The 22,425-nt window shown below is 46.2% G+C and overlaps 1 protein-coding gene across 1 annotated transcript in view; it reads right to left on the bottom strand.

The window, feature by feature from the left end:
- NAPB (NSF attachment protein beta) overlaps window positions 1-21,811 on the bottom strand; it is a 48,419-nt gene extending 26,608 nt beyond the window's left edge. Inside the window, exons 1-2 of the mRNA XM_084776533.1 lie at window positions 21,646-21,811; window positions 496-575 (exon numbers count right to left, since the gene is read on the bottom strand). Of these exons, the coding sequence (XP_084632659.1) occupies window positions 496-575; window positions 21,646-21,743 (178 nt within the window). The 5' untranslated portion in view covers window positions 21,744-21,811. The remainder of the gene's footprint in view (window positions 1-495; window positions 576-21,645) is intronic.
- Window positions 21,812-22,425: the final 614 nt, after the last annotated feature.

Here is a 22,425-nt window from a genome sequence, read left to right as displayed (position 1 = left end):
AGGGGGAAGCAGGATCCGACTGACCTGCTCCCGGTGAGGGCTTACCTTTAAGAATGTGCTCACAACGGAGCAGAGCTCTCCCACTGTCACTCAGTTCTCAGTGGATTCGGAGCAGAGAATACTCTGACGTTCTTAACTCACTAAGGCATTTTTATCTATCTACCTTGTTAGTTCTCAAGTTCGCGATGTCTCTTCCTATAATTATGGCACTGTTTTTACTGGAATACAATTCTAAGAAGCAAAGGGTCACTACCTACCTTCCTCGTCTATGACATTCTTGCTTTCAAGCCCCGCAAGCCTACTGCACTGGACAGCTTGCAGAAACGGAGGCGGATATTGTCCCAGTGCCCAACCTTGAAACCAGGTTAGTGGCTGAGATGAGGATCCTTTCAGCACCAGTGCCTGTCTCACTCTTTAAAGGGAATACACAGCCCTGTCTTTTTACAAAAGTTTTTAAAGCATTTGCCTGGTAAATAAACAGAAGGTTGTACGTACCACTCCAGTTCTTGGCCATCTTGAACATATTTGCAGCTCTGGTATACATTTCACAGGCCTCTTCTATTCTCGTGTTTCCTCTAAGAGAAATGTAAACACGAGGTTACGCTTCTGATCTTGTTAATAACCATCCACACCCCTCCCCCACACTGAAACACCAGTGAGAATATTTTACTTATTATATAATTATTATTATATTATTATAACCCTGAAATACTTATTGAGATCTTCTGTGTATGAGATAAACTATAGACTCTTAGCAACTGTCCAAAATGACAGCTACTCGGTGGTGGTTTGAATAGGTATAGCCCATAGACTTGTGTGTTTGAATGCTTGGCCCACGGGAATGGCACTATTAGTAGGTGTGTCACTGTAGGGGTAGGACTTTGAGGTCTCCTAAGTTCAAGCTCCACCCAGTGTGGCACCCAGTCTCCTCCTGCTGCCTGCAGATGAAGCTGTAGAATTCTCTGCATCTCCAGCACCATGTCTGCCTGCACGCTGCCGTGCTTCCTGCCATGATAAAGGACTAAGCCTCTGAAACTGTAAGCCAGCCCCAGTGAAATGTTTTCATTTATAAGTGCTGGCCTGGTCATGGTGTCTCTTCACAGCAAAGGAAACCCAAACTAAGAGACTCTTCTTGATCCCAAATTCCAGCTGAGAAAGCTGAGAAATGCAGTGCTGGAGTTCCTGCTCTGACCACACAGTAGATAAAAATGGCACCTAGACAAAGATCTGGTAAATCCAGAGTCTACAGCTGTAACTACAGTGTTCTATTTATAATTAATGCACATTTATTTTATTGTTTTCAATTTACATCCTGATCGTAGGACCCTCGCTCCTCTCCTCCCAGCCCCACCCTCCTTCCCACTTGCACATATCTCCTCCCCTCCATTCCCTCGGAAAAGGGGAGTCACTCCCTGCCAACCCACCCAGCATATCAAGTCGCGTCATGATTGAGTGCATCTTCTTCCTCTGTGGCCTGGCGAGGCAGCTCCAACAGGGGGAAGTGATCAAAATTCAGGCAGCAGAGTCCATGTCAGAGACAGCCCCCACGCCCCTTACTAGGGGTCCCACATGAAGCTGGAGCTGCCCATCAGCTACATCTGTGCAGGGGGCCTAGGTCCAGTCTATGCCTAGTCCTTGATTGGTGCTTCAGTCTCCTCACGCCCCTCTGGGCCCTGGTTAGTTGGCTCTGTTTGCCTTTTTGTGGAGTTCCTGTCCGTCCAGGCCCTTCTATTCTCCCCTCCACTTTCCACAAGACTTCCTACACTTTGCCCAATATTTGGCTATGACTCTCAGCATCTGTTTCGATCTGAAGCTGGGAGGAACCTCTCAGAGGACAGCTATGCTAGTCTCCAATCTGCAAGCATAGCACTGTTAACAGTGCCGGGGTTGGCTCTCTCCCAGGGGTGGGTCTCAGGTTAGGTTCCCTCAGTCTCTGCTCTGTCTTTATCCTTGCACATCTTGCAGACAGGGCTAATTTAAAAAGCAAATGCAAGTATTAGGCTCAGTGGTTAAGAACATTTGTTTTTGAAGGAGACCTGGGTTCAGTTCCTATCACTTATATGGAGGCTCACAATCATCTGTAACTCTTGTCACAGAAGGATCTGATATCTTCTTCTGACCCCCATGAGCAGCAGGCATGCATGTAGCAAAACACTCATACACATAAAAACAAATATATCTAAAACGTTTTTCTTAATGTAGTTTTCTATCAGGCTGGGTAAATAGATTTCTCTATATTATAATCTCAAAGATTATAGCCTGAAGGATGAACATATTTTATCTTGCCATTCTTTAAGAGTTTAGCACAACACCTAAAAGCCAGATGTGGTGGCTCAGGTAGTTCTGGAACATTCTTCACTAGGTAGCTAATTCTACTGATGGGCGGTTTGTTTTTGTTTTTGTTTTTGTTTTGAGACAGGGTTTGTCTGTGTACACTCTGTGCTCACTTTGTAGACCAAGTTGGCCTCGAACTCACAGAGATCACCTGCCTTTGCCTCCTAGGGTGTGTGACTGCACCTGGCTGAATAGTTTAATGTTTATTTTTAATTTTAAAATTATTTTATGTGTATGAGTGTTTTGTTCACATGTATGTTTGTGCTCCACTTATATGCAAGAGCCCAGAGGGCACAGAAGGGGCACCAGAGCTCCTTGAACTGAAATACAGATTGGTCTGAGCCACCGCGTAGATTTGAGCCAGGTCCTTTGAAAGAGCAGCCAGTGCTCTTAACCACTGCACGATCTCTCCAGCCTCTAAAGCAGAGCTTTATGTTGTCAGTAATTTCCTCATACATAAAGCCAAATTCACCTTTGTTTATCTTTTAGTTTCTAAATTCAACTCTGCTTCTATTTAACACACGTCCTACCACTGTCTACCCTACCTGTCTACACTATAAACATGAAACCAGAGGAAAACAAGGCCAGGAGACCTTGATTGTGTAGCACACACAATAGGGACCTCAGAGTGGAGTGTGGAAACGCAGACTTGACAGCGAAGGAAGACAAAGGAAGGCAAGCACATGTCTGGTGAGCTTGGGTGGTTTGGTTTTTTGTTGTTGTTTTTTTTTTTTTTTTTTTGCTTTTTGAGACAAGGTTTCTCTGTGTAGCCTTGGCTTTCCTGGACTAACTTTGTAGACCAGGCTGGCCTTGAACTTACAGCGATCCGCCTGTCTCTGCCTCCCGAGTGCTGGGATTAAAGGCGCGCGCCACCACCGCCCGGCTGGGGTGGGTTATGATCAATGAACTAGTACAGCTGAAGCAAGGGCCTGTGGGGTAGAGCCACTCCCCCTTGCTCCTCTGTCCCCACCCTACAGACTTCCACCACGTGCGGACTGTCCCGGCTCACAGCAGATGCCAGTATCTTGACTTTGTAAGTTCTACTGCCCAGAATTGAGACATACACTCCTGTTCCTCCTTTAAACTACTCAGCCTCAGGTGTTGTTGTGATGTCACAGACCAGACGTAAGACATCTGAAGCCAAGAGTGCCAGGGAAAAGCAGGAAGGGCTGTCACAGGCAAAGAGTGTGCTGTTTCATTTGGGGGTGGTTATTGTCAAGGTTTCACAGCTCTAACATGCAAGGAGTTTTAAAAATCAGTGAACACTTTAGACAGGTAAATTATTTGTTAGGTTAAATGTGTATCAGTAAACCTGCTACTCCTGGCTGCCAAATGAAGTGACCTGGGCTATGTCACACAAGGAATAACAGGATGTCATCAAGCTGTTCCAAAAAGGAAGAGCCAAAGCAAGCAACCCTTTCAACCTCAGCCTTCAGGTCCCTACATTAAAGGATTTGTTTTCCTTTATGTATATGAGTATTTTTGCCTCCGTTTTATGAATGTGCACTACTTGTGTGTCAGAGGGTATCAGATCCCCTGAAACTGGAATTATAGATGTGTGCGAGCTGCCATGTAAGTGCCAGAAACTGAACCCAGCATCTCCGGAAGAACAGCCAGTGCTCTTAACCTCTGAGTCATCTCTCCAACTCATCTAAATTTCATTTTTCAAAACAATAAACTAATAGGCTTCCCTAGTAGAAAATTCTTTACATGAGAAGATTCTCACTTCTAGTCACAACTCCACAGACTTAACATGATCTAGCCTTTTCTTGTGTCTTGTTTTTCTGTCAAGTACCAGGAATCTTGAACTGTAATTACAGTGCAGTGCAGTCATTCTCACTAACTTTCTAAATAAAACTAGCTTAATTAAAATGTACCTTATCCTACTTTCAAAGAGAGATGCGAACAACAAAACTGCTGTACTGTGCTAAGTTCACATAGACCATGCCACATCAGGTCGTTTTTTTAAATCATTGTACTAACCAGAGAGGGCACTGCTTTCATCTCACAGAAGAGACACCGGCTTCTGGAGGCTAGTGGCCCATAGGCTTGCCCTGGTCACTCAGTGCAGGCCAGTGGTGCAGCTGACTCCTGACTTCCGATTTCGAGGCCTCTGTGAGAAGGCTGAATCAAGAGGCACTTACCAGTCCCGAGCAGAGTTACCCCGAGCACTCTCAATACTAAAGAAAGGGGCTGGAGCGATGGCTCAGGGTTAAGAACTCATACTGCTCTTGCAGATGGCCTGAGTGTGGCTCCCAGCACCCGAACTGGGTGGCTCACAGCAGTCTGTAACTCTAGATGTAGATCCTATGGCCCCTGACTCATATGCACTCATGCACCTACCATACACAGATATACAGAGGCACACATAAAAATCAATCTTAAAAACAAACAGAAGGAAGAGGAGGAGGAGGAGGAAAAGGAGGAGAAGGAGAAGGAGGAGGAGGCAGGCATCGCAGCGTATGGCTGTAGCCCCAAAAACTTGGAAGGCAGAGGTCATCCTCAGTGAGTTTGAGGCCAGACCGTGCTACATGAGAACCTATCTCAAAAGAAACAAATGAACACATAGATAGCAAACCATATAAGGAAAATTCATCATCAAATAACCCAACAAAACAACAACAAACACCAGAAAACAGGCTAGGGATCTAGCTCAGCGGGTAGCGTGTTTGCCTCTCATGCACAAAGCCCTGGGTTCAGTACATACACATAACTGTCCATGGAGGCCCATGCCTATAACGCCAGCACTTGGAAAGTGTAGGTAAGAGGACCAAGTTCAAGGTTATTATTCACAACACAGTGAGTCTGAGGCCAGCCTGGGGTACATGAGCCTTTGTCCCCCAGTGGGGTGGGTACTTCAGGAAGTCATATAAAAACAAAAGGTAGCTGCTGATAGGGTAAAGATTATTATCTGGCAGCCCAAGTTCAATTTCCAAACCCATATAGAGACGAAACAACAGAATCCACAAACAATTATAGCTGAACAGCTGTTGGAAAATGTCTTTGAAAGTACTTCAATTGCTTACTTTATGTTCATGAACATTAAATATTACAGGTTTTAAAGATCAATACTCAGAATTTACATTAAAATAATTAAGCTGATGGCTCCCTGAGCTCCACAAGGAGCAGAATATTCTGGGAAACACAACAGAGTTTGGAAAGAGTCTCTGCTATGAGGTAACATGATGTCAGCACACGGCACTTAAGTGGCATGAAGAAAGCTAAACTGACCTAAAGTCAGCATCCTGTGGCATCAGGGGTTTCTGACCTTGAACAAGGAAACACCTTCTCCACCCAGAAAGGAAACTGCAGCAGGCACAAGACCTGTCTCTACCTGAAGGCCTGTCTGATGCCCCTTCATTTTGGAGGCAGGAGCTTCTTGGCCACTTACTGAGCAAACAGCTTCTGAGGTCAGTCAGTATGTGCAGACAACAGTAAGGAGGTCAGAGTGCTCACAAAACCTCACACTTTGGGGATGAAGATGCCTGAGACAGCAGCTCCAGCCCCACTCTGTTCCACTGTGGTAAAAGCCCCAAGGAACAGCAAACACTGTCAAAAGCCGATCAATCCCCAAATCTCCAGGAGTCCCAGTCTCTCCCCAGCCCAAACCATCACTGTTTGGAGCACAGAGCACACTGGCAACCATAATACATACTATTTCAGCACTGTGGGTGGGAGGAGGGAGGATCAGACTCGTGGGAATTAATGGCACACACATCAGGAGATGTACCCGAAAAGAAAAGGTGACAACTGCAGAGGCAGAAATAAAGCTGCTTCTAAAATCACAAGATATTAGAGTAGAAATATCTCAAATGATTACAGTTACCGCACTGTATCGGTGTGCAGGCACAAGCAGAGAGAAGTCATGTCTGTAATCCGGATACCCTGAGGACTATCCAGTCATACCAAACTACAAAGACAAAGGCTTCTGTGCTAATTGCTGGGACCACAGTGAGGGGTCTGTGTGTGTGGGGGGGGGGGGTTGTCACATGTGTGTGTGTGTGGGGGGGGAGTCTGTCGCCAGGACAGTGCTTCTTCTTCACCATCTGCCTGAGCTGCAGGAGAGGTCAGCACAGGCGCTGGCACACAGGCTACAATGGCAACACTGGCTGCTAAGTGTGTGGATGAAAGTATCTGTCTGCATCACTGTTTTGCTGCTGGTGGTGCAGGTTGTAGTGTTGTTGGGTTTGTTTTTTGTTTTGTTTTGGGGGGTTGCTATTGATGTTTGTTTTGACACAGGCCTTGCTGTCTATAACCCAAGCAAGCCTCAAATTCAAGATCGCTCTGCTTCTTTTCCAGTCCTGGGATTCCAGGCATGGAAGTAGTAAACCCAGCTCCACATGGCAATTTTTAATAAGTTTTCTATGTGGCTCTCAAGGTAGCAAACAAAAATAGAAGATATCAAGAAAAGAGAGACAAATCCACCCTCTGCTTAAAAGTATCTCTGCCATAAATATGGAAAAGAAGAAAGAGGATAAAATAACAGTAAGGAGATCTGAAAAGGTCACAAGGAATCATACTATTAACTATCTACCTTTTAAAAAACTTTAATGCACATAAGTCTCTATAAACAAACATATATTATTTACATGAAAATTTCTCATCTGGGTTGAAAATATTCCCTCCAAGAGCCAAAGACCACTTAACCAAAACCCTAGTACCAGGCATGAAAACCTCTCTTTTGAGCTGTTGGTTGATCAGGGTCTCAAACATTATAGGCTACTGATATTACCATTGATTGTCCCAGGGGGCAAAAGGAAAGCCTCTATTGTTGAAGACACCATAAAGACACTGGAGCTGGAACTGACCTGAATGCCTTCTCCAAAGGAAGGAGGCAGCCAACAGTCCTACCCAGCTCTGATGCCTATGGACCACTATGATGAACCAGCATGGCGGTGTAACGCTAAGGGTGCTGTAGGAGCACTCATACCTTGGCACTAACCAGCATCTCTCTAATTAGACTTAAGACCTGCTCAACAAGAAGGATGTCTGCCAACTCCCCAGGGCCAATGACGCCAGGGATCTTGAAGGAGAACCTACAACTTCCATTCTAGTAAACAGCATCAAACGGAACTCCTACATTGTCCATTGTCCTTATACCCACAGATAAGCCTAGTGTTCACCCCTCTTCAAGGAAACCTCTCTTTGCAACAAGATGGGGACCAGTGCAGAAAACCACAGCCAATCAAAACACAGAGCCGTGGAGCCCAGTCCCAATGCTTACATCTACAAAACAATTCCCACCAGGCTCGAGGAAGGCTGAGGAAGGGGGCAGAGATTTTAAGAGCCAGACGAGCAGGGAGTTTGTGTGAGATTACTGTCTCCTAGGAATGTCAGAAGCTATACACATAAACTCTCAGCAATATGGCAGCCTAAACACGAGCTGAACGAAGGTAGCAACAGTCATATCACACCAGATGGGGGTGGAGTCCACACAACCTTAGCCCTTTGCAAAGAGCTACAAGCAACTAAGGAATGGTCGGTCAGTGAGGGAAAAACAGTCTTCCCTGGGGAAGAGCTACCAATCGGTTTCCAATTTTAAATGGTCAGTCCTACATGCATACATACATACAAGTAACATTATACAGACTAAGCAGGTTATATTTAGGAATGACTCTGTGTGTGTGTGTGTGTGTGTGTGTGTGTGTGAGAGAGAGAGAGAGAGAGAGAGAGAGAGAGAGAGAGAGAGAGAGAGGGAGAGAGAGAGAGAGAGAGAACAATTAATGAAAGGTTGTGGAACCTTTGGCAGCTTAGCAGGTTGAACCTTAATAAAGGAAGTGGGTCACCTGAGTGGCCTTGAGACTCACAGCTGGACTCTGCTTCCTGCTCCAGAGCTGAGGAGACGCAGGCACCTGAAAGCACCTACTATCACACTCCACCATGGGACTTCTAATCCTTCCTTAAGTTGCTTTTGCCAGACAGCCTGTCACAGCAATAAGTACGTAACACAAACATCAGTACCCGAACTGGGGCTACTGCAATGATAAGCCTGATCGTGTGGCTGATTTGCAGGAGAAACATAGAGGGGATTGGAGACACGGACTGACAGAGCCCTAGAGCGCTGTAAAGAGCTTACTGTGTTATTGCAGTGGAGGTAGAGGAGGCCAGAAGGTTGACATAAATGCCAACAGTGAAGGCATGACTCACCAGGTTTCAGAGAGAACCAAGGACTCCACCAGGAACAGGGCCATTTGTGGCATATTCTGGCAAAGAATCTGGCTGTGTTCTGCCCCTGTGCAGAAAACTCGAGTGAGGGTGAATTAAAAAGTAATGGGCTATGTACTTTGTAGAATTCCAAGACACAACAGCATCCAGGCTATAGAATGGTTACTGCTTGATGCTCTCAACCAGATTTAGGTGGGAGGTAGAGCAGAAAGAAATAAAAATATACTTTCTAATAGAAGGAATATGAACAGTTTAAAAGCCATAGGCAAAATTAATTAATTAATTAATTAATTAATTAATTATTTAAAAAGCTATAGGCAGCTGGGTGGTGGTGGCAGTAGTGGTGGTAGCGCACACCTTTAATCCCAGCACTTAGGGAGGCAAAGGCGGCTGGATCTGTTAGTTCCAGGCCAGCCTGATCTACAGACCAAGTTCCAAAAAGGCCAGGGCTACACACAAACAAAAGAATAAAAGCTGAGGATAACATGGGCTTAGGGAAAGTAGCTGCAAGTGTGTAAGAGACCAGTGCCAAGAAAGAAAAACCAGACACTGACTAGAATAAGAAAAGTGCCTGGGGGTGGGGGTGGGTATGTCCACACATACCAAGAAATCCCAAATGTGTTTTAAGAACCCGTGTTTTAAAATTATCTTTTATTCTGTATAAAAGTTTACTGAGATTTATAGACCTTTTAGGTCTAGCGCATCTTGCTGCACATTCCCACCCACCCACCCACCCACAGGTGCTTTACAATAAAACTTTAATAAAATAATTGTATTACATGTGTATTGTGTGTATGAGAGTGCAGGTGAGTGTGTAGGGGTCGGAGGACAACTTTCAGGCATTGGCTCTCCCCTTTCACCTCGCTGAAGTGGGGTCCCTCTTATGTTTGCTGCTAGGCTGCATGCTCCAGGCTTGCTGGCCCGAGAGCTTCCAACTGGTTCTCTTCTTTCATGTCTGCATCCCACACCCAACTCACAGGAGTGCTGGGATACAGATGCATGCCACCACAGCCTCCGCCACTTAGTGACTTCAAGGCCAGTGTGGGCTACACGATACCTTGTCTTAGAAAGAAAGATGAGGTGGGTAGAAGAGGAGAGGCGAGGGGAAGAGAGGAGAGGGGAGAGGCTTTGACAGAGAACCTGCAGGGCATCTTGTGCTAAGAGACCCACCTAAAGAAGTGTTCTCCTATGCTTAGACCATGGCAGACATGGTCCAAGGGGGCAGGCTAATTCTCACACTGACAGAATCTGGCACCTGTCGACATGACAATGGTTTTGGAGGCATGAAAAATGCAAGTAACAGGGTCACAGAAGCTTGCACTAAAGTCTCAGAATATGCTGCAAGAAGGCAGCTTATGGCTAGATTCCTGGTAAGAAGGCTCTGAGAAGCCATCGCACAAAGCTATGAAGGTGAAACCTGAGTTATAATGAGGATGTCAGAAACATGGGCTATTTACCAATAAAACCAGAGACGGCTACTGTGGGGTGACTCTTAATGTTTGGGAAGCAGCCTCAAGCAGCTTGGTATGACTTCGGTGTTTTCACCTGCCTCTGCCTCCCTGAGTACTGGGATTAAAAGCCTGCACCACCACACCCAGCTGTTATTACTATTTTAAAGGTCACTTAATAAATTCTGATTTTTGTCCCTAGTTTCTGGTGCTGCAGAGAACCTGACTGAAACAGAAGTACACAACAGGCTTGTAGTTTCCAAGGCTTGGGAAGGTTATGGGGCAGGAGCAGGCAGAGAGGATGAACAAGAGGACGTGGGTGAACAGTCACGCTAGTCAGCACAGCAGGATAAATATGTTGACAACATTTCAAAATAGCCACGCGAGAGGATGCTGAACAGGCCCCAGAGATATTAGAGAATTAGTTTTCAGAACGATCTTTATAACAACTACTCTGGTCTGTACTACACAGTTAACATATATTGAAATGTCACATTGTGGTACAAATTGCTATGTGCTAATTAAAAACAATATGTTTATTAGAAATGTAGCAGGAAAGAGACACTCTGCAGAATGCAAATGTGATGTCTTAACGCCAAAGGCAGGGGGAGAGGGGAGGCGGCAACCCAAGGTGAGGACAGGGCTCAGCGTTCAGCAGGAAGGACTGAAGTCCCAGCGGGGTCTGGGTCTTGCTCAGACCACCTGTAGATAAGGCCATGCGCAGCCCTGTCACAGAGCAGTCAGGCCAAGAGATGGGCACTAGCACATGCCAACAAATTAACTCCTCAAAGCTCTGTCCGTGCATTTAGACTCAACTTCCTGAGACCTTTTCACCATTTCTGCGTATTTAAGTGGAGCTAGGACAACATGGATTCTCAAACAGATAACTCCACACTTAACAACGGCTAACAAAAGTACTAGTTGGGTTTAATTTCCTGAATAAAGGTAATGGGACAGGAATGCGTGACAGGGAAGGCTAACTAGGCTTCCAGCAATGTTCTGAAGCTCCCCCTTGGTAGGCGGAGTATGCACCAACAAGAGCCAACAACAGATCAGACTCAAGATAGGAAAATACCTAACAAAGTGAAGAACAGCATACAAACCAGTTACACACAACCTGATCTGACTAGTGGTGTTTTAAATGCATTTTTGCCAGGTGTGATGGCATATGCCTTTAACCCCAGCACTCAGGAGGCAGAAGCATAAGTGTGAATTTAATGCCAGTCTCATCTATATAGTGAATTACAGCCGAGCTACACAGTGAGATTTTTACCTTAAAAAAAAAAAATCCTTTATACAAATGCAATTTTTGAACTGATTTTCAATCTTTATAAAATATAAAATAGCAGCTGTAATCCCCAAAGGATAATGTTGCCTAAATATAAACTTACAAACACACCTTGCATATAGTAAACCTCCACTGAAATGAAGCTGGGGAGAAACAAAGCCAGTGTGGACAGCTCCTGCAGGAGTCAGGAGGGGATCTTAGGCCAAAGAGCCAAGATTCAGAGACGACATTCCTCAGCAGGAAGCCCCCCCTGACCCAGGAATTCCAAGGTCAGACATAAGACCTGAAGGGGTGGGGCGGGGCGGGGGGGGGGGGGGGGGCGGGGCGGGGCGGGGCGGGGCAGCCTTGGACAGAGCCAGTCTCTAGATGGCTGCCTTCGGGGAGGGAGGAAACTCCTTACCAGGCGGCAGAGCAAGGAGAGAAGGCTAGCAGTGCAGACCTGTTCTAGTGTCCCCAACAGACAGGGGCCCCAAGGGCTGCTCCACAGGGCCACTCCTTCCAGATACTGCACCCAGCTCCACAGCAGCAAGGCTCCACATCCCCCCTGCCCGCCCACAGAAGCCTGTGTAGCCACCACTCCTGCTGCTGGCTGTGGGGGCCAAGGAAGCCTTGAGTGAATGTGTAAAGAGCAGACGAAGTCCTGGGTGGATGTGTACTGTTGATGTGGGCTTGGCCGTGTCAGGGATCCAACATCACCGATCCATGGGAACTGGCAAAGAAAGCCTTCCTACAGCCCAAGACGGTCACCCACAGAGACCTCTGTCCTACAGCCTGAGATGGTCACCCACAGAGACCTCCGCCCTACAGCCTGAGACAGTCACCCACAGAGACCTCTGTCCTACAGCCTGAGACGGTCACCCACAGAGACCTCTGTCCTACAGCCTGAGACGGTCACCCACAGAGACCTCCGCCCTACAGCCTGAGATGGTCACCCACAGAGACCTCTGTCCTACAGCCTGAGACGGTCACCCACAGAGACCTCCGTCCTACAGCCTGAGATGGTCACCCACAGAGACCTCTGTCCTACAGCCTGAGACGGTCACCCACAGAGACCTCTGTCCTACAGCCTGAGACGGTCACCCACAGAGACCTCCGCCCTACAGCCTGAGATGGTCACCCACAGAGACCTCTGTCCTACAGCCTGAGACGGTCACCCACAGAGACCTCCGTCCTACAGCCTGAGACGGTCACCCACAGAGACCTCCGCCCTACAGCCTGAGACGGTCACCCACAGAGACCTCCGTCCTACAGCCTGAGACGGTCACCCACAGAGACCTCCGTCCTACAGCCTGAGACGGTCACCCACAGAGACCTCCGTCCTACAGCCTGAGACGGTCACCCACAGAGACCTCCGTCCTACAGCCTGAGATGGTCACCCACAGAGACCTCTGTCCTACAGCCTGAGATGGTCACCCACAGAGACCTCTGTCCTACAGCCTGAGATGGTCACCCACAGAGACCTCTGTCCTACAGCCTGAGACGGTCACCCACAGAGACCTCCGCCCTACAGCCTGAGATGGTCACCCACAGAGACCTCTGTCCTACAGCCTGAGACGGTCACCCACAGAGACCTCCGTCCTACAGCCTGAGACGGTCACCCACAGAGACCTCCGTCCTACAGCCTGAGACGGTCACCCACAGAGACCTCCGTCCTACAGCCTGAGACGGTCACCCACAGAGACCTCCGTCCTACAGCCTGAGACGGTCACCCACAGAGACCTCCGTCCTACAGCCTGAGATGGTCACCCACAGAGACCTCTGTCCTACAGCCTGAGATGGTCACCCACAGAGACCTCTGTCCTACAGCCTGAGATGGTCACCCACAGAGACTTCCTTTCTACAGCTGAGATGGTCACCCACAGAGACCTCTGTCCTACAGCCTGAGATGGTCACCCACAGAGAGCTCCTACCAAGACTAACAACCCCCCTGCCATGTGCTGTAAGTAATAATGACACTGAGTTTCTGGACTGTTTTCTTGTTGGTACTCCCCATCAGAGCAAGGACAGCTCACCTGACCCCACCTTTCCTGGAGGCCTATCTGTTCCGGTCCTTTCCTCATTCCCTTGCCACTCCTTAGCAGGGACAAGGGCAAGCCCTGCTGGACTTAGGGGCAGGCCGGTCAGGAGACTGGTTCCATGTACTCAGAGTCCTCCAAAGAGGGAGGAAAAAACAAGCACTTTACCCAGTACCTCAGAAAAATTCCCAGGACACAAAGATCACCTGAATCCAAACACTGAACTGGCCAACCATCTCTCTACTAAGGTCCACTGAGAAATCCTGATAAACTATCCAATTCTATAAGTAAAAGAAATCTCTTGGCTCCTACATCAAAAGGCAAAGGTGCTTACAAACCTAAGAAATCAAGTTAGGAGTGGATTTCGGTGCTAGCGTATACACAGCTGACAGCAGTGGGCATTTTCCAAGAACTCAAAAAGGGAAGAAATTCACACTGCTATCAAATAGCTAGTCAACTGACATGAACCAAACTTCAGGAAGACTAAGAGGGGACCAGAGAATGTCATGGGGCAGGCAGCACTGGATACATTTATTACAGATCTAAGACTAAAGGGCATAATGAGAAAGGTTAAACAAACTAAAATGCACGGGAACATTTTTCTCTAAATACAAATAGCAAAAACGCCACACCAAACCAACAAAAGCAGACAATGGAGGAAGGAGAAGGCACACACACTTTCAAACACACGATGTTTTCCAGAACAAATGAAATAACAGAGGCCTGAGTAAGGCACAGAGAGGGACTATTTTTAAAAGCTTTGTGTCGTGAATATAACAGCTGAATCACGAACATTTTCCAGATAAAAAAAAGAGATCACAAAAAGTACCAGATAAAATATAAAATACAGTAAATATATCAAAGTGCCCCAACAGTTTACAACCAGTCACATCAGTATCACTTTCAGGTTTGCTCACAAAACAGAGCCACAGAAGGCGGAGCTAATATGAGGCTCTTCTGAAAGGCTTAGGATACTGAGCCAGAAAAGCACCAGTGGGCTGGAGACCTGCCTCGGCTGCTCTTACAGAGGGCCCAGCTTCAATTCCCAGCACCTGTAAGGCGGCTCATGATTGCCTGTAATTCCGGGTCCAGAACATCCTCTTCTGGCCTCCTTGTGCACCAGGCACACATGTGGTGCAGACATACATGCAGGCTAAACACTTCTATGTGTAAAATAAACAAAATAAACAAATAAGATTTTTTTTAAAGTTTTAAAAAATGCACCAGAAGTTTGAGGCCAGTTTGGTCTACATAAATGAGTTCTAGGCCAGTGAGAGCTATTCAGTAAGACCTGTCTTAAAAATAAAACAACAAAACCAGCACATATCCTCAAATTGCCCTGACATCCTGCCACGGCTTCTGCAGGTGGGCTGTGATGTTGGTCCTTTCCGAAGGGCTCTCTCTACCCTGGGATGCCCCCTTCTAGAAGCACAGGGTAGCCCTGCATTTCCAGGAGGAAGTGTATGTCCTTTTCATTTAACGTCCCCAGAGTCAGCCATGAAGCCACCACAGGCTCCTGGGGAAGCGGGAGCTGGATTACACTGGGCACATGGCCACTGGATGAACGTGTGATCTTCCTTATATAATACACAGTCCCAGTGCAGGAAATGCACACAGTGGAAAACATGGACCTGTATCCTAGTACTCTGGAAGGGACACAATAGAATTTGGACTCAAAAAGCATCACAGAAGATAAAATAAGTTCACTCTATAATACTAAAGCTAAAGTTGTATTATCTGTGAATATCTTTAATGAAGCAAGTCACCTTCTTAAAGTGGAGACTACAGGAGAGCCACAGAAACGCACGGAGAGAAGACATTAACACACTTCTCTCAGTCCAAGGCAGATCAAATAGACACAAAAGTCCAGTCCTTATTACACAGTCAGCAGCTAGACAGCACAGCTCTCTATCAAACCGAGGATCCACCTTCATCTGCGCTCCCAAGGACCATTCATGAGCACTGATAATAGCAGAGAAAAGCTGGCTTTCTAATCATAAGGCAATAGGACAGATACTTAACAGATGCACACAAAAAGGCTCTTCTGTCTAGCAGGGCACCCAAACAACTCCCAGATCAAAGAGCAAATGAACAAGATAAAAGCACTAGGTAGCAGGCCCTACACACGCAATTAAAGTGGCTTAAAGATTCACACCTGAACCAGATTCATGTAAGTAAAATGGAGACAGCAAATTAATACTCCCTGCAAAAAAAACAGGAGCCAGAGGGAAAAACAAATGACAAGGAAAATCAGAAAGCAATAAAGGTAAAAACAGAAATGAGGCGGAAGGCAAGCAGTGGAGTCAATGAGACCCTGGTTTCTGGAGAATGAAGGATCAAAAAACAAAACAACCCAAGGGAAAAAGGAGGTGGAGCATAATACAAAAGTAAATAGCAAGAAGCAAAGAAAAAACACCAAAACAGAATACTTTTGAAAAACATAAAAGACATTGGCAAACTCTGCGATGCACACCCACTTCTCAAGAGAATCAGGCAGAAATGTCAGGGGAGGGATATTTGCCATTCTCCTCTGGCCTCTGCGTGTGAGCACATATTGCACACACACTGAAAACAAACAAAGAAAAATGACAATACACACTTGGAAACCCAACAGTCTCACTAGAAGTGTAGCTACACGCTTCATAAAAAAAAAAAAACAGTAAGAAAGAAACACCTAAATTCTTTTCAGAGGCACCTGCAGCATCAACATTTCAACCTGATAAAGGCTACACACAAAGAACCCTAAGTTAAGCAATTCCTAATAAAAGTGTGTAAAAACAGAACCCAACAGAGCTTGTTAAAAAAGGAAAGAAAAAAACTGAACAGAGTCTGTTACTCTAACTCTGGATGGCTCAGGAAGATTGATCACAAATTTAAGACCAGCCTGGGCTACAATAAGACCCTACCTCAAATCTAAGAATGCAAGGATAGTTCAACAGAAACCCACCCACTAATCAACAAATTAATAATTTAAAGGAGAAAAATACTTTTTATCTCTACAGATATTGATAAAGCTTTCCAAACAGTGGCCCATGGTGAAAGTACCCAGCAAAGCAGGAGTTCCCTACCATGAAAAGCATGCCTTAATTCAAACAGTATTAAGTACATTTCAAGGTTTAATTGTTTTGATAAATGCTACTTGAAAACAAAAAAGTTAACATGTAAGAGTTTATCTAATAAAGCAACAGTTGTTTTCTTTAACCCCACTAGCTTCCAAAACAACTGACACAGAGAGACTATGATTTGTTTTACAAACTTAAAGCACTGGAGTTGGGCAGATTTCAACCCTCTAAGTTATTTAGCTATCTCTCAGGTACACAACCTGTTACTTGCCAATAAGCCGTTCTTTCTAGGCTGGATCTGCTCCACCAGGCTGCGTCCTCCCAGTCCGCCTTCTGTCCTTCCCTCTCTCTCCCCCTGCCTCGTGGCCCCCAGACGCCGGCCCTGGGAACCTCAAACTGCACCTCCCTCTCTTCTGCCAAATCCCAACAAGCCTCGGCAATCAACTCTAAATTAGGTAGAGCAGGATTTACACAAGGACAGGTGCACATGAGAACGTGCTCTTCTGGGCAGTAACCAGAGTTTGGGGGCCGGTAATTAGCATTAGAGCACATAGCACCAAACCAACCCCCAACATTAACATTCTGAAAATTTTAAATCCAAGTTTCAACTTCCTATGAACTGTGTGAGTTGCTGAACATTTTTTGAATGTAGTGCTAATTTTATCATCAAATCAAATAAACACAGTTATGAAGGTGTAACCGGGTGTAAGGTCTCCTTTAAGTAGGATGATGCTGTGATCTGATGACATAGACACTCTTGCTTTACCCCCATTTTCTTGATATTTCAAAAAAGGCCATTTTGGGGACGTCTTACTTAGGGTGACATTGTTGTGATAAGACACTTGGGAAGGGAAAGGTTTATTTGACTCACATGTCCCCAGTCACAGTCCACTGAAAGAAGCCAAGGCAGTAACCTGGAGGCAGAAACTAAAGCAAAAGCCGTGGAACACTGCAGGTTACTGGCTTGCTCCTTGTGGCCTTCTCAGCCTGCTTTCTCATCTAACTTAGGACTGCCTCCTGTGGGCTGGCCCTCCCACTCCACCTCAAGGATGAAATCAAGAAAATGCCTACAGACTTGCCTAGAGGGCAATCTAGGGAGACATTTTCTCAACTGCAATTTATCTTCCCAGATAATGCTAGCTTGTGTCACGTTGACATAAACCATTAGCCAGGATGGGGCAATATTATTTACAGCTACTCAGGAATAGTTCTCAGAGATAACTATTTGAGGAAATAAAAGTACAAAATCCCAGAATTACAGATTTAAATGCCATGTATTATTATTTCTCTTATATATAACACACAATTATCAATATCTTAGTTGTTACATTATAAGAAACATACACATATACTCCCATGCTCCCTACACTGTAACATATGTCACTGTAAGTAACTGAGTCCATATTTACTGTCTTGTTTTTTAGATGGGCTGGTATAAAATGCAGGACCTTCTCGCTTCAGCCTCTTGACTGCTGGCTTTAAAGGCATGAGCGAGCACATTTCTCAACATAGCCCTAGATGTCCTAGGACTTACTATGTACACCAGGCTGGCCTCAAACTTACAGAAATCTACCTGCCTCTGCTTCCCTAGTGCTGGGATTAAAGGTGTGTGCCACCACATCCAGCTGACTAATGACTTTTAAAAGTTGAATCCACATTTAAGTATTAATCGTAACTGAGAAAGCTGTAAATGTTCTCAAAGCTATCACATAACTGTGCTAAATATGGAAACAGAATCTTCACGGAAATAAAAACAAGTAAACCATATGGACGTAGGCCTACAATATCTGAATTTTCACAGATATTAAGTAGACTCATTATTAGTTGCGATAACCCAAAAGGATTCTTCATTAGATTTACACCAAATCTACCAAATATATATAGCTCTTTAAATTAGCCCTGATGTTGAGGAACACTGCAAAGGAACCAACAGGGGGCTGGGAATATAGTTTAGTGACAGGAAAAATGCTTGCCCAGCATGTCCAAGGCCTGGGGTTGCATCCCGGCACTGCAAACGAACAAACAAACAAATGGAGCTAAGAAACATTTTCCCATCATCCCCTAAGTATGTTTTTCTTCAATGTCCACTGTGCAAGACACCCTCAATCCATGCCCCCCGAGCAACAAATAAAGACAGCAAGCAGGCCTTTGCAACGTGAAAGTAGCCGACTGTCAGTCTGGTCAGCTTAAGATCGCTCTAACAGTTCCTTGAGATTCTAAATTAGACTTTGAAATTAACTACAAATTTCCGCAGATCCTCTCTGGCAACTCACTAAGTGAAAATTTGATTTTTTTCCCCCAGTGGTGGTTTTACACTGTGCTCTTCAGAAAAAGTGAGAATTAGCCGGGCAGTAGTGGCACATGCCTTTAATCCCAGCACTCGGGAGGCAGAGCAGGTGGATCGCTTAGAGTTCGAGGCCAGCCTGGTCTACAAAGTGAGTCCAGGAGAGCCAAGGCTACACAGAGAAACCCTGTCTCAAAAAATAAAAAAATAAATAAAAAATAAAAAATAAAAAATGAAAGAAAGAAAAAGTGAGAATTAATCTGGGTCCACAGCTACAGAGAAAAAGAAACATCACACTCTTTAACTGGGACTAAGACAGAAAACCAAACAGAAGTAACATTGGCTGCAGACATGTCCGTATCCTTCCTCAACTGTTTCCCTGTAGGGAAGATGCAGGGGGCTTTGCTGGTGGGGAAATGCACTGATGTGCCGCCCCCCACACATACACAACCTCCAGCTCCCAAGCTGAAGGAACATCCAATGGACTCATTCTTGTGAATATCCATGCCCAGTGCCATCTAAAGCAACAACATAAAGGTAGACTTATGGAATAATACTGAGAACACAGTGTTGTCACAAAAGCCGTGTGCAGCATCCAGGAGATGAAGTCAAACTAGGCTTTAATCTGCAGCTAGGAGATTAACAGCCGGTGACGTGAAACATCTGCAATAAGCCAAATGCCTTTTTAAATGTCTACCACATCCTCAAAACTGCCAACTGTCCATCTCTTAAACAGGAACTCTGATGACACTTGCCGTTACTAATTCTGTTAACTCCAGAGTCTCACATGGGGATAGATGACACTATCATAATGAGGGATAAAAACGGAAGGGAGGTGGGGCAGGGCGACGTGTAGGGTGATGACAGAGCACGTAATGTCACACCTGTAATACCTTAAACGTCTAAAACTGATACAAAACCTTAGTCTTCCCATTGTAACTCAAAGAGAAACAGGTCTGGTTTGGAGTTTCAAATACTTACATACTTATAACTACTATATAGTCTTGTGATGCTCTACATGGTCTTCTCCCTCTGAGCTTTCCAGGATCAAATATCACTGGAAACCTCCCTGTCCTCATAGTACAAAGGACACTTGACCTGGCTAAAAGTCTTAAGGTATTTACTCATTATGACTAGCGACCCGCACTGAAATCCCGCAAAGCTCAATCCGTCTGTCCCTCCACTTCTGTGGTAAGGAGTTGACAGCTTTGATGAATGTGTGGAAAATCATCTCACAGCCATTTCCAGTATCCATACTGGAAATTTACAAGTATAAACTCAGTGATCACTAATCATGAGACACACTGTCACAGCAGAAGAAACCAAAGCATCAAAAGTAACCCGTTCCAGCTACCTGAGTAGGATGTAGTGACTCTATGCAAACTGAGTGTCAACGATGGAAAACAAAGGTCTTCCTACATGGCCTGTCACTGACAGAGCAGCAACAGCCAAAAAGATGTTTCTTCAGAAATCAAGCATCCTCGAAACCCTAGATAAGTGCCTCAATATTTGACCCAGTTTCCTCAAAACATTGTGCCTCTTGACCAAAAGCTATGCCCACAGCTGGCTCAGGGAAGCAGTTTCTGACCATGCATTAACATCATCGTCTCCCAAGGTGAGGTACTGTGCCAGTAATTTCACACGAATTTGATGAATCTTGTGTGATTCACAGACAAGAATTAGTCTCTGGCACCTGCAATGCCCCTTTTAAAGAGGAAACAGTACCCATAACTTCCAGCCATGGTTTCAAGCTGCATATACAAGAGAAATTTAGGACCTAGCAGTGACAAGTGCCCTTAGAGGTCCCCAAGGATAAGTCTTTTCTTCTATACCTTGGCAGACCATGCTACCATGCACTGTATCAAAGTGACCCTAAGCATTTCCTAGAGATGGAAACATAATGGGGTTCCTCTAAACTATTACATAATAATTAATAGAATTAGTAGTCAAATGAATGAAGTTGTAAAAAAAAAAAAAAGTCAAGGCTCATTGGGTGTGTATTCAGAAATAGTTGTCCAGACTGAATTTTTACAGAAATAAAATTAACTGATGCAGCAGTTAAGCTACCACTAGTCTTTCCCGATAATTAAAATCTGTTCTTGGTACAGACCTTTCACTTTCAAGTGGGAAAAAAAAAAGAAAGAAAGAAAATGAGGCACAAACGCAATTTCTGCTGCTGTCATAAACAGCTGAATCATTCGCATAATCAACAGCTGAGGAGAATTCTTCCACAAGCTTTTTGAAAGCTCAGAAGGTAAAGTCTTCCAGCACGGAAGAATCATAGGAAATCACGGGACTTCCAAAAGATACTGACTTTAAACAGGAGCAATTTGACAGTTCAGCAAATGGGAGGCCCGGGCAACGTATACAAACTGCTCTCGCAAAGGAAAAACACACCACCGAAGAAATTATTTCAAGGCCACTGGGCCGAGGTCAGCGGGCAAGTGCCCGGGATAGGGGGAGCCGACCTCGCGCTCCCCATAAACCGCCAGCAGATGCCAAGCTCCCAGGCTGAATTTCAGGACCTCGTCGTCCTAGCCTACCCGGTTTTTTTTTTTTTTAAAGACCCTGACCAGGGGAAATCAAAGAATCGGGTTCTCCAGGAGGGGAGGCGCTCCTCCGGGGCTGGGCGGGGGGGGGGGGGGGGGGGGGGAGGCGCAGCTCCGCGCGGGACCATGACACCAGCACCGGACCACGGGCGATGCGAGGGGCGTGGGGGACACATAAGGCGCGTAGGCGTTCTGGGTGCCTGAGGATTGAGAGCTAGGAGCTGGTGAGCGGTGCCCAAGGTCTGGGGGTCCCCGAAAGGTTCTGGGACTTGCAGCGTGTGCAGACTGGAGACCCCCCGCCCCAAGGCACAGCCCAAAGGATGTGACGGACCCCTGGGGGCTGCGGGACCCTAGACGGAGCGTGGGCCACCTGGATGCGCTCCGAAGGCCGCTGGGAACCCAGGAACCCTAAGCAGTTGCGCGGGGCACTCTGCGGTGGCAGCCTGCTGGGCAGGGGATCCGGCACCAAAACCTCTAAGGGCAAGACCTCTGGCGCTCACCCGAACAACCCTCGGAGGAAGGAGTGGGAAGCCTTCACTCGCTTCTCGGCCTCCGCCATAAGCTGGACCGCTTCTCGCTCTTTCCCTGCGTTGTCCATGTCGCCGCCAAAGCCTCCTCTGCCAACTAGCAACGCTACCCGGGCGACTTTAGCACTCCCTCTAGCAGGTGCTGACACGCAGGCGCGGCGCGCGTGGCCTGTCGGGAAATGCAGTCCTCGACTCCACCTTAGTGGTTGCTGTGTCAGAGGCCACAACTACAATTCCCAGATGGCTGCTGGGCAGGGCCGGGCAGAAACCTGGAGGTCGTCGCCGCAGCCCCCATCCCCGCCTCTGCCCGTCCCCCAACCCCGAGGGAAGGGAGAAGGGGCGTGGCCCTTAGGAGGGGTCTTTTGCCAAGGTGGACTCCAAGGTTTTAAGGAAAGCAGAATTAGAATATGACCGGTGGCTTTTAGAGGAGGTAACCTAAAATACGCAGCATCAGGATCATTGGCCATGACTTAGACGTGGCGATAGATAGATGGATACCAGGACATGTTAAATTTAAAAAAAAAAAAAAAAAAGGAAAGATACGGAGGGAGGAAAGAAGGGAGGAAGGGAGAGAGAGATGCAGCAGCAGTTAAACCTGTGGTTCCTCACCTCCCAACTCCCCCAGAAAAAGAGCAACAGCTGGCCGAAAGAGCTATTTTTATTTTCTGAGAGCAAGACGTTTAAAATGTATCATCTTCTCCAATATAAATTCAGAGCTGTTTTTAAGAGTCCCCAAACTGCAACTGTCTATTG

Source organism: Acomys minous (genome assembly GCF_964271855.1).
Source record: "Acomys minous genome assembly, chromosome: 3".
Taxonomy (NCBI): Eukaryota; Metazoa; Chordata; class Mammalia; order Rodentia; family Muridae; genus Acomys; species Acomys minous.
The sequence above is the reverse complement of the archived record's forward strand: the minus strand, read 5'-3'. Positions and strand labels throughout refer to the sequence as shown.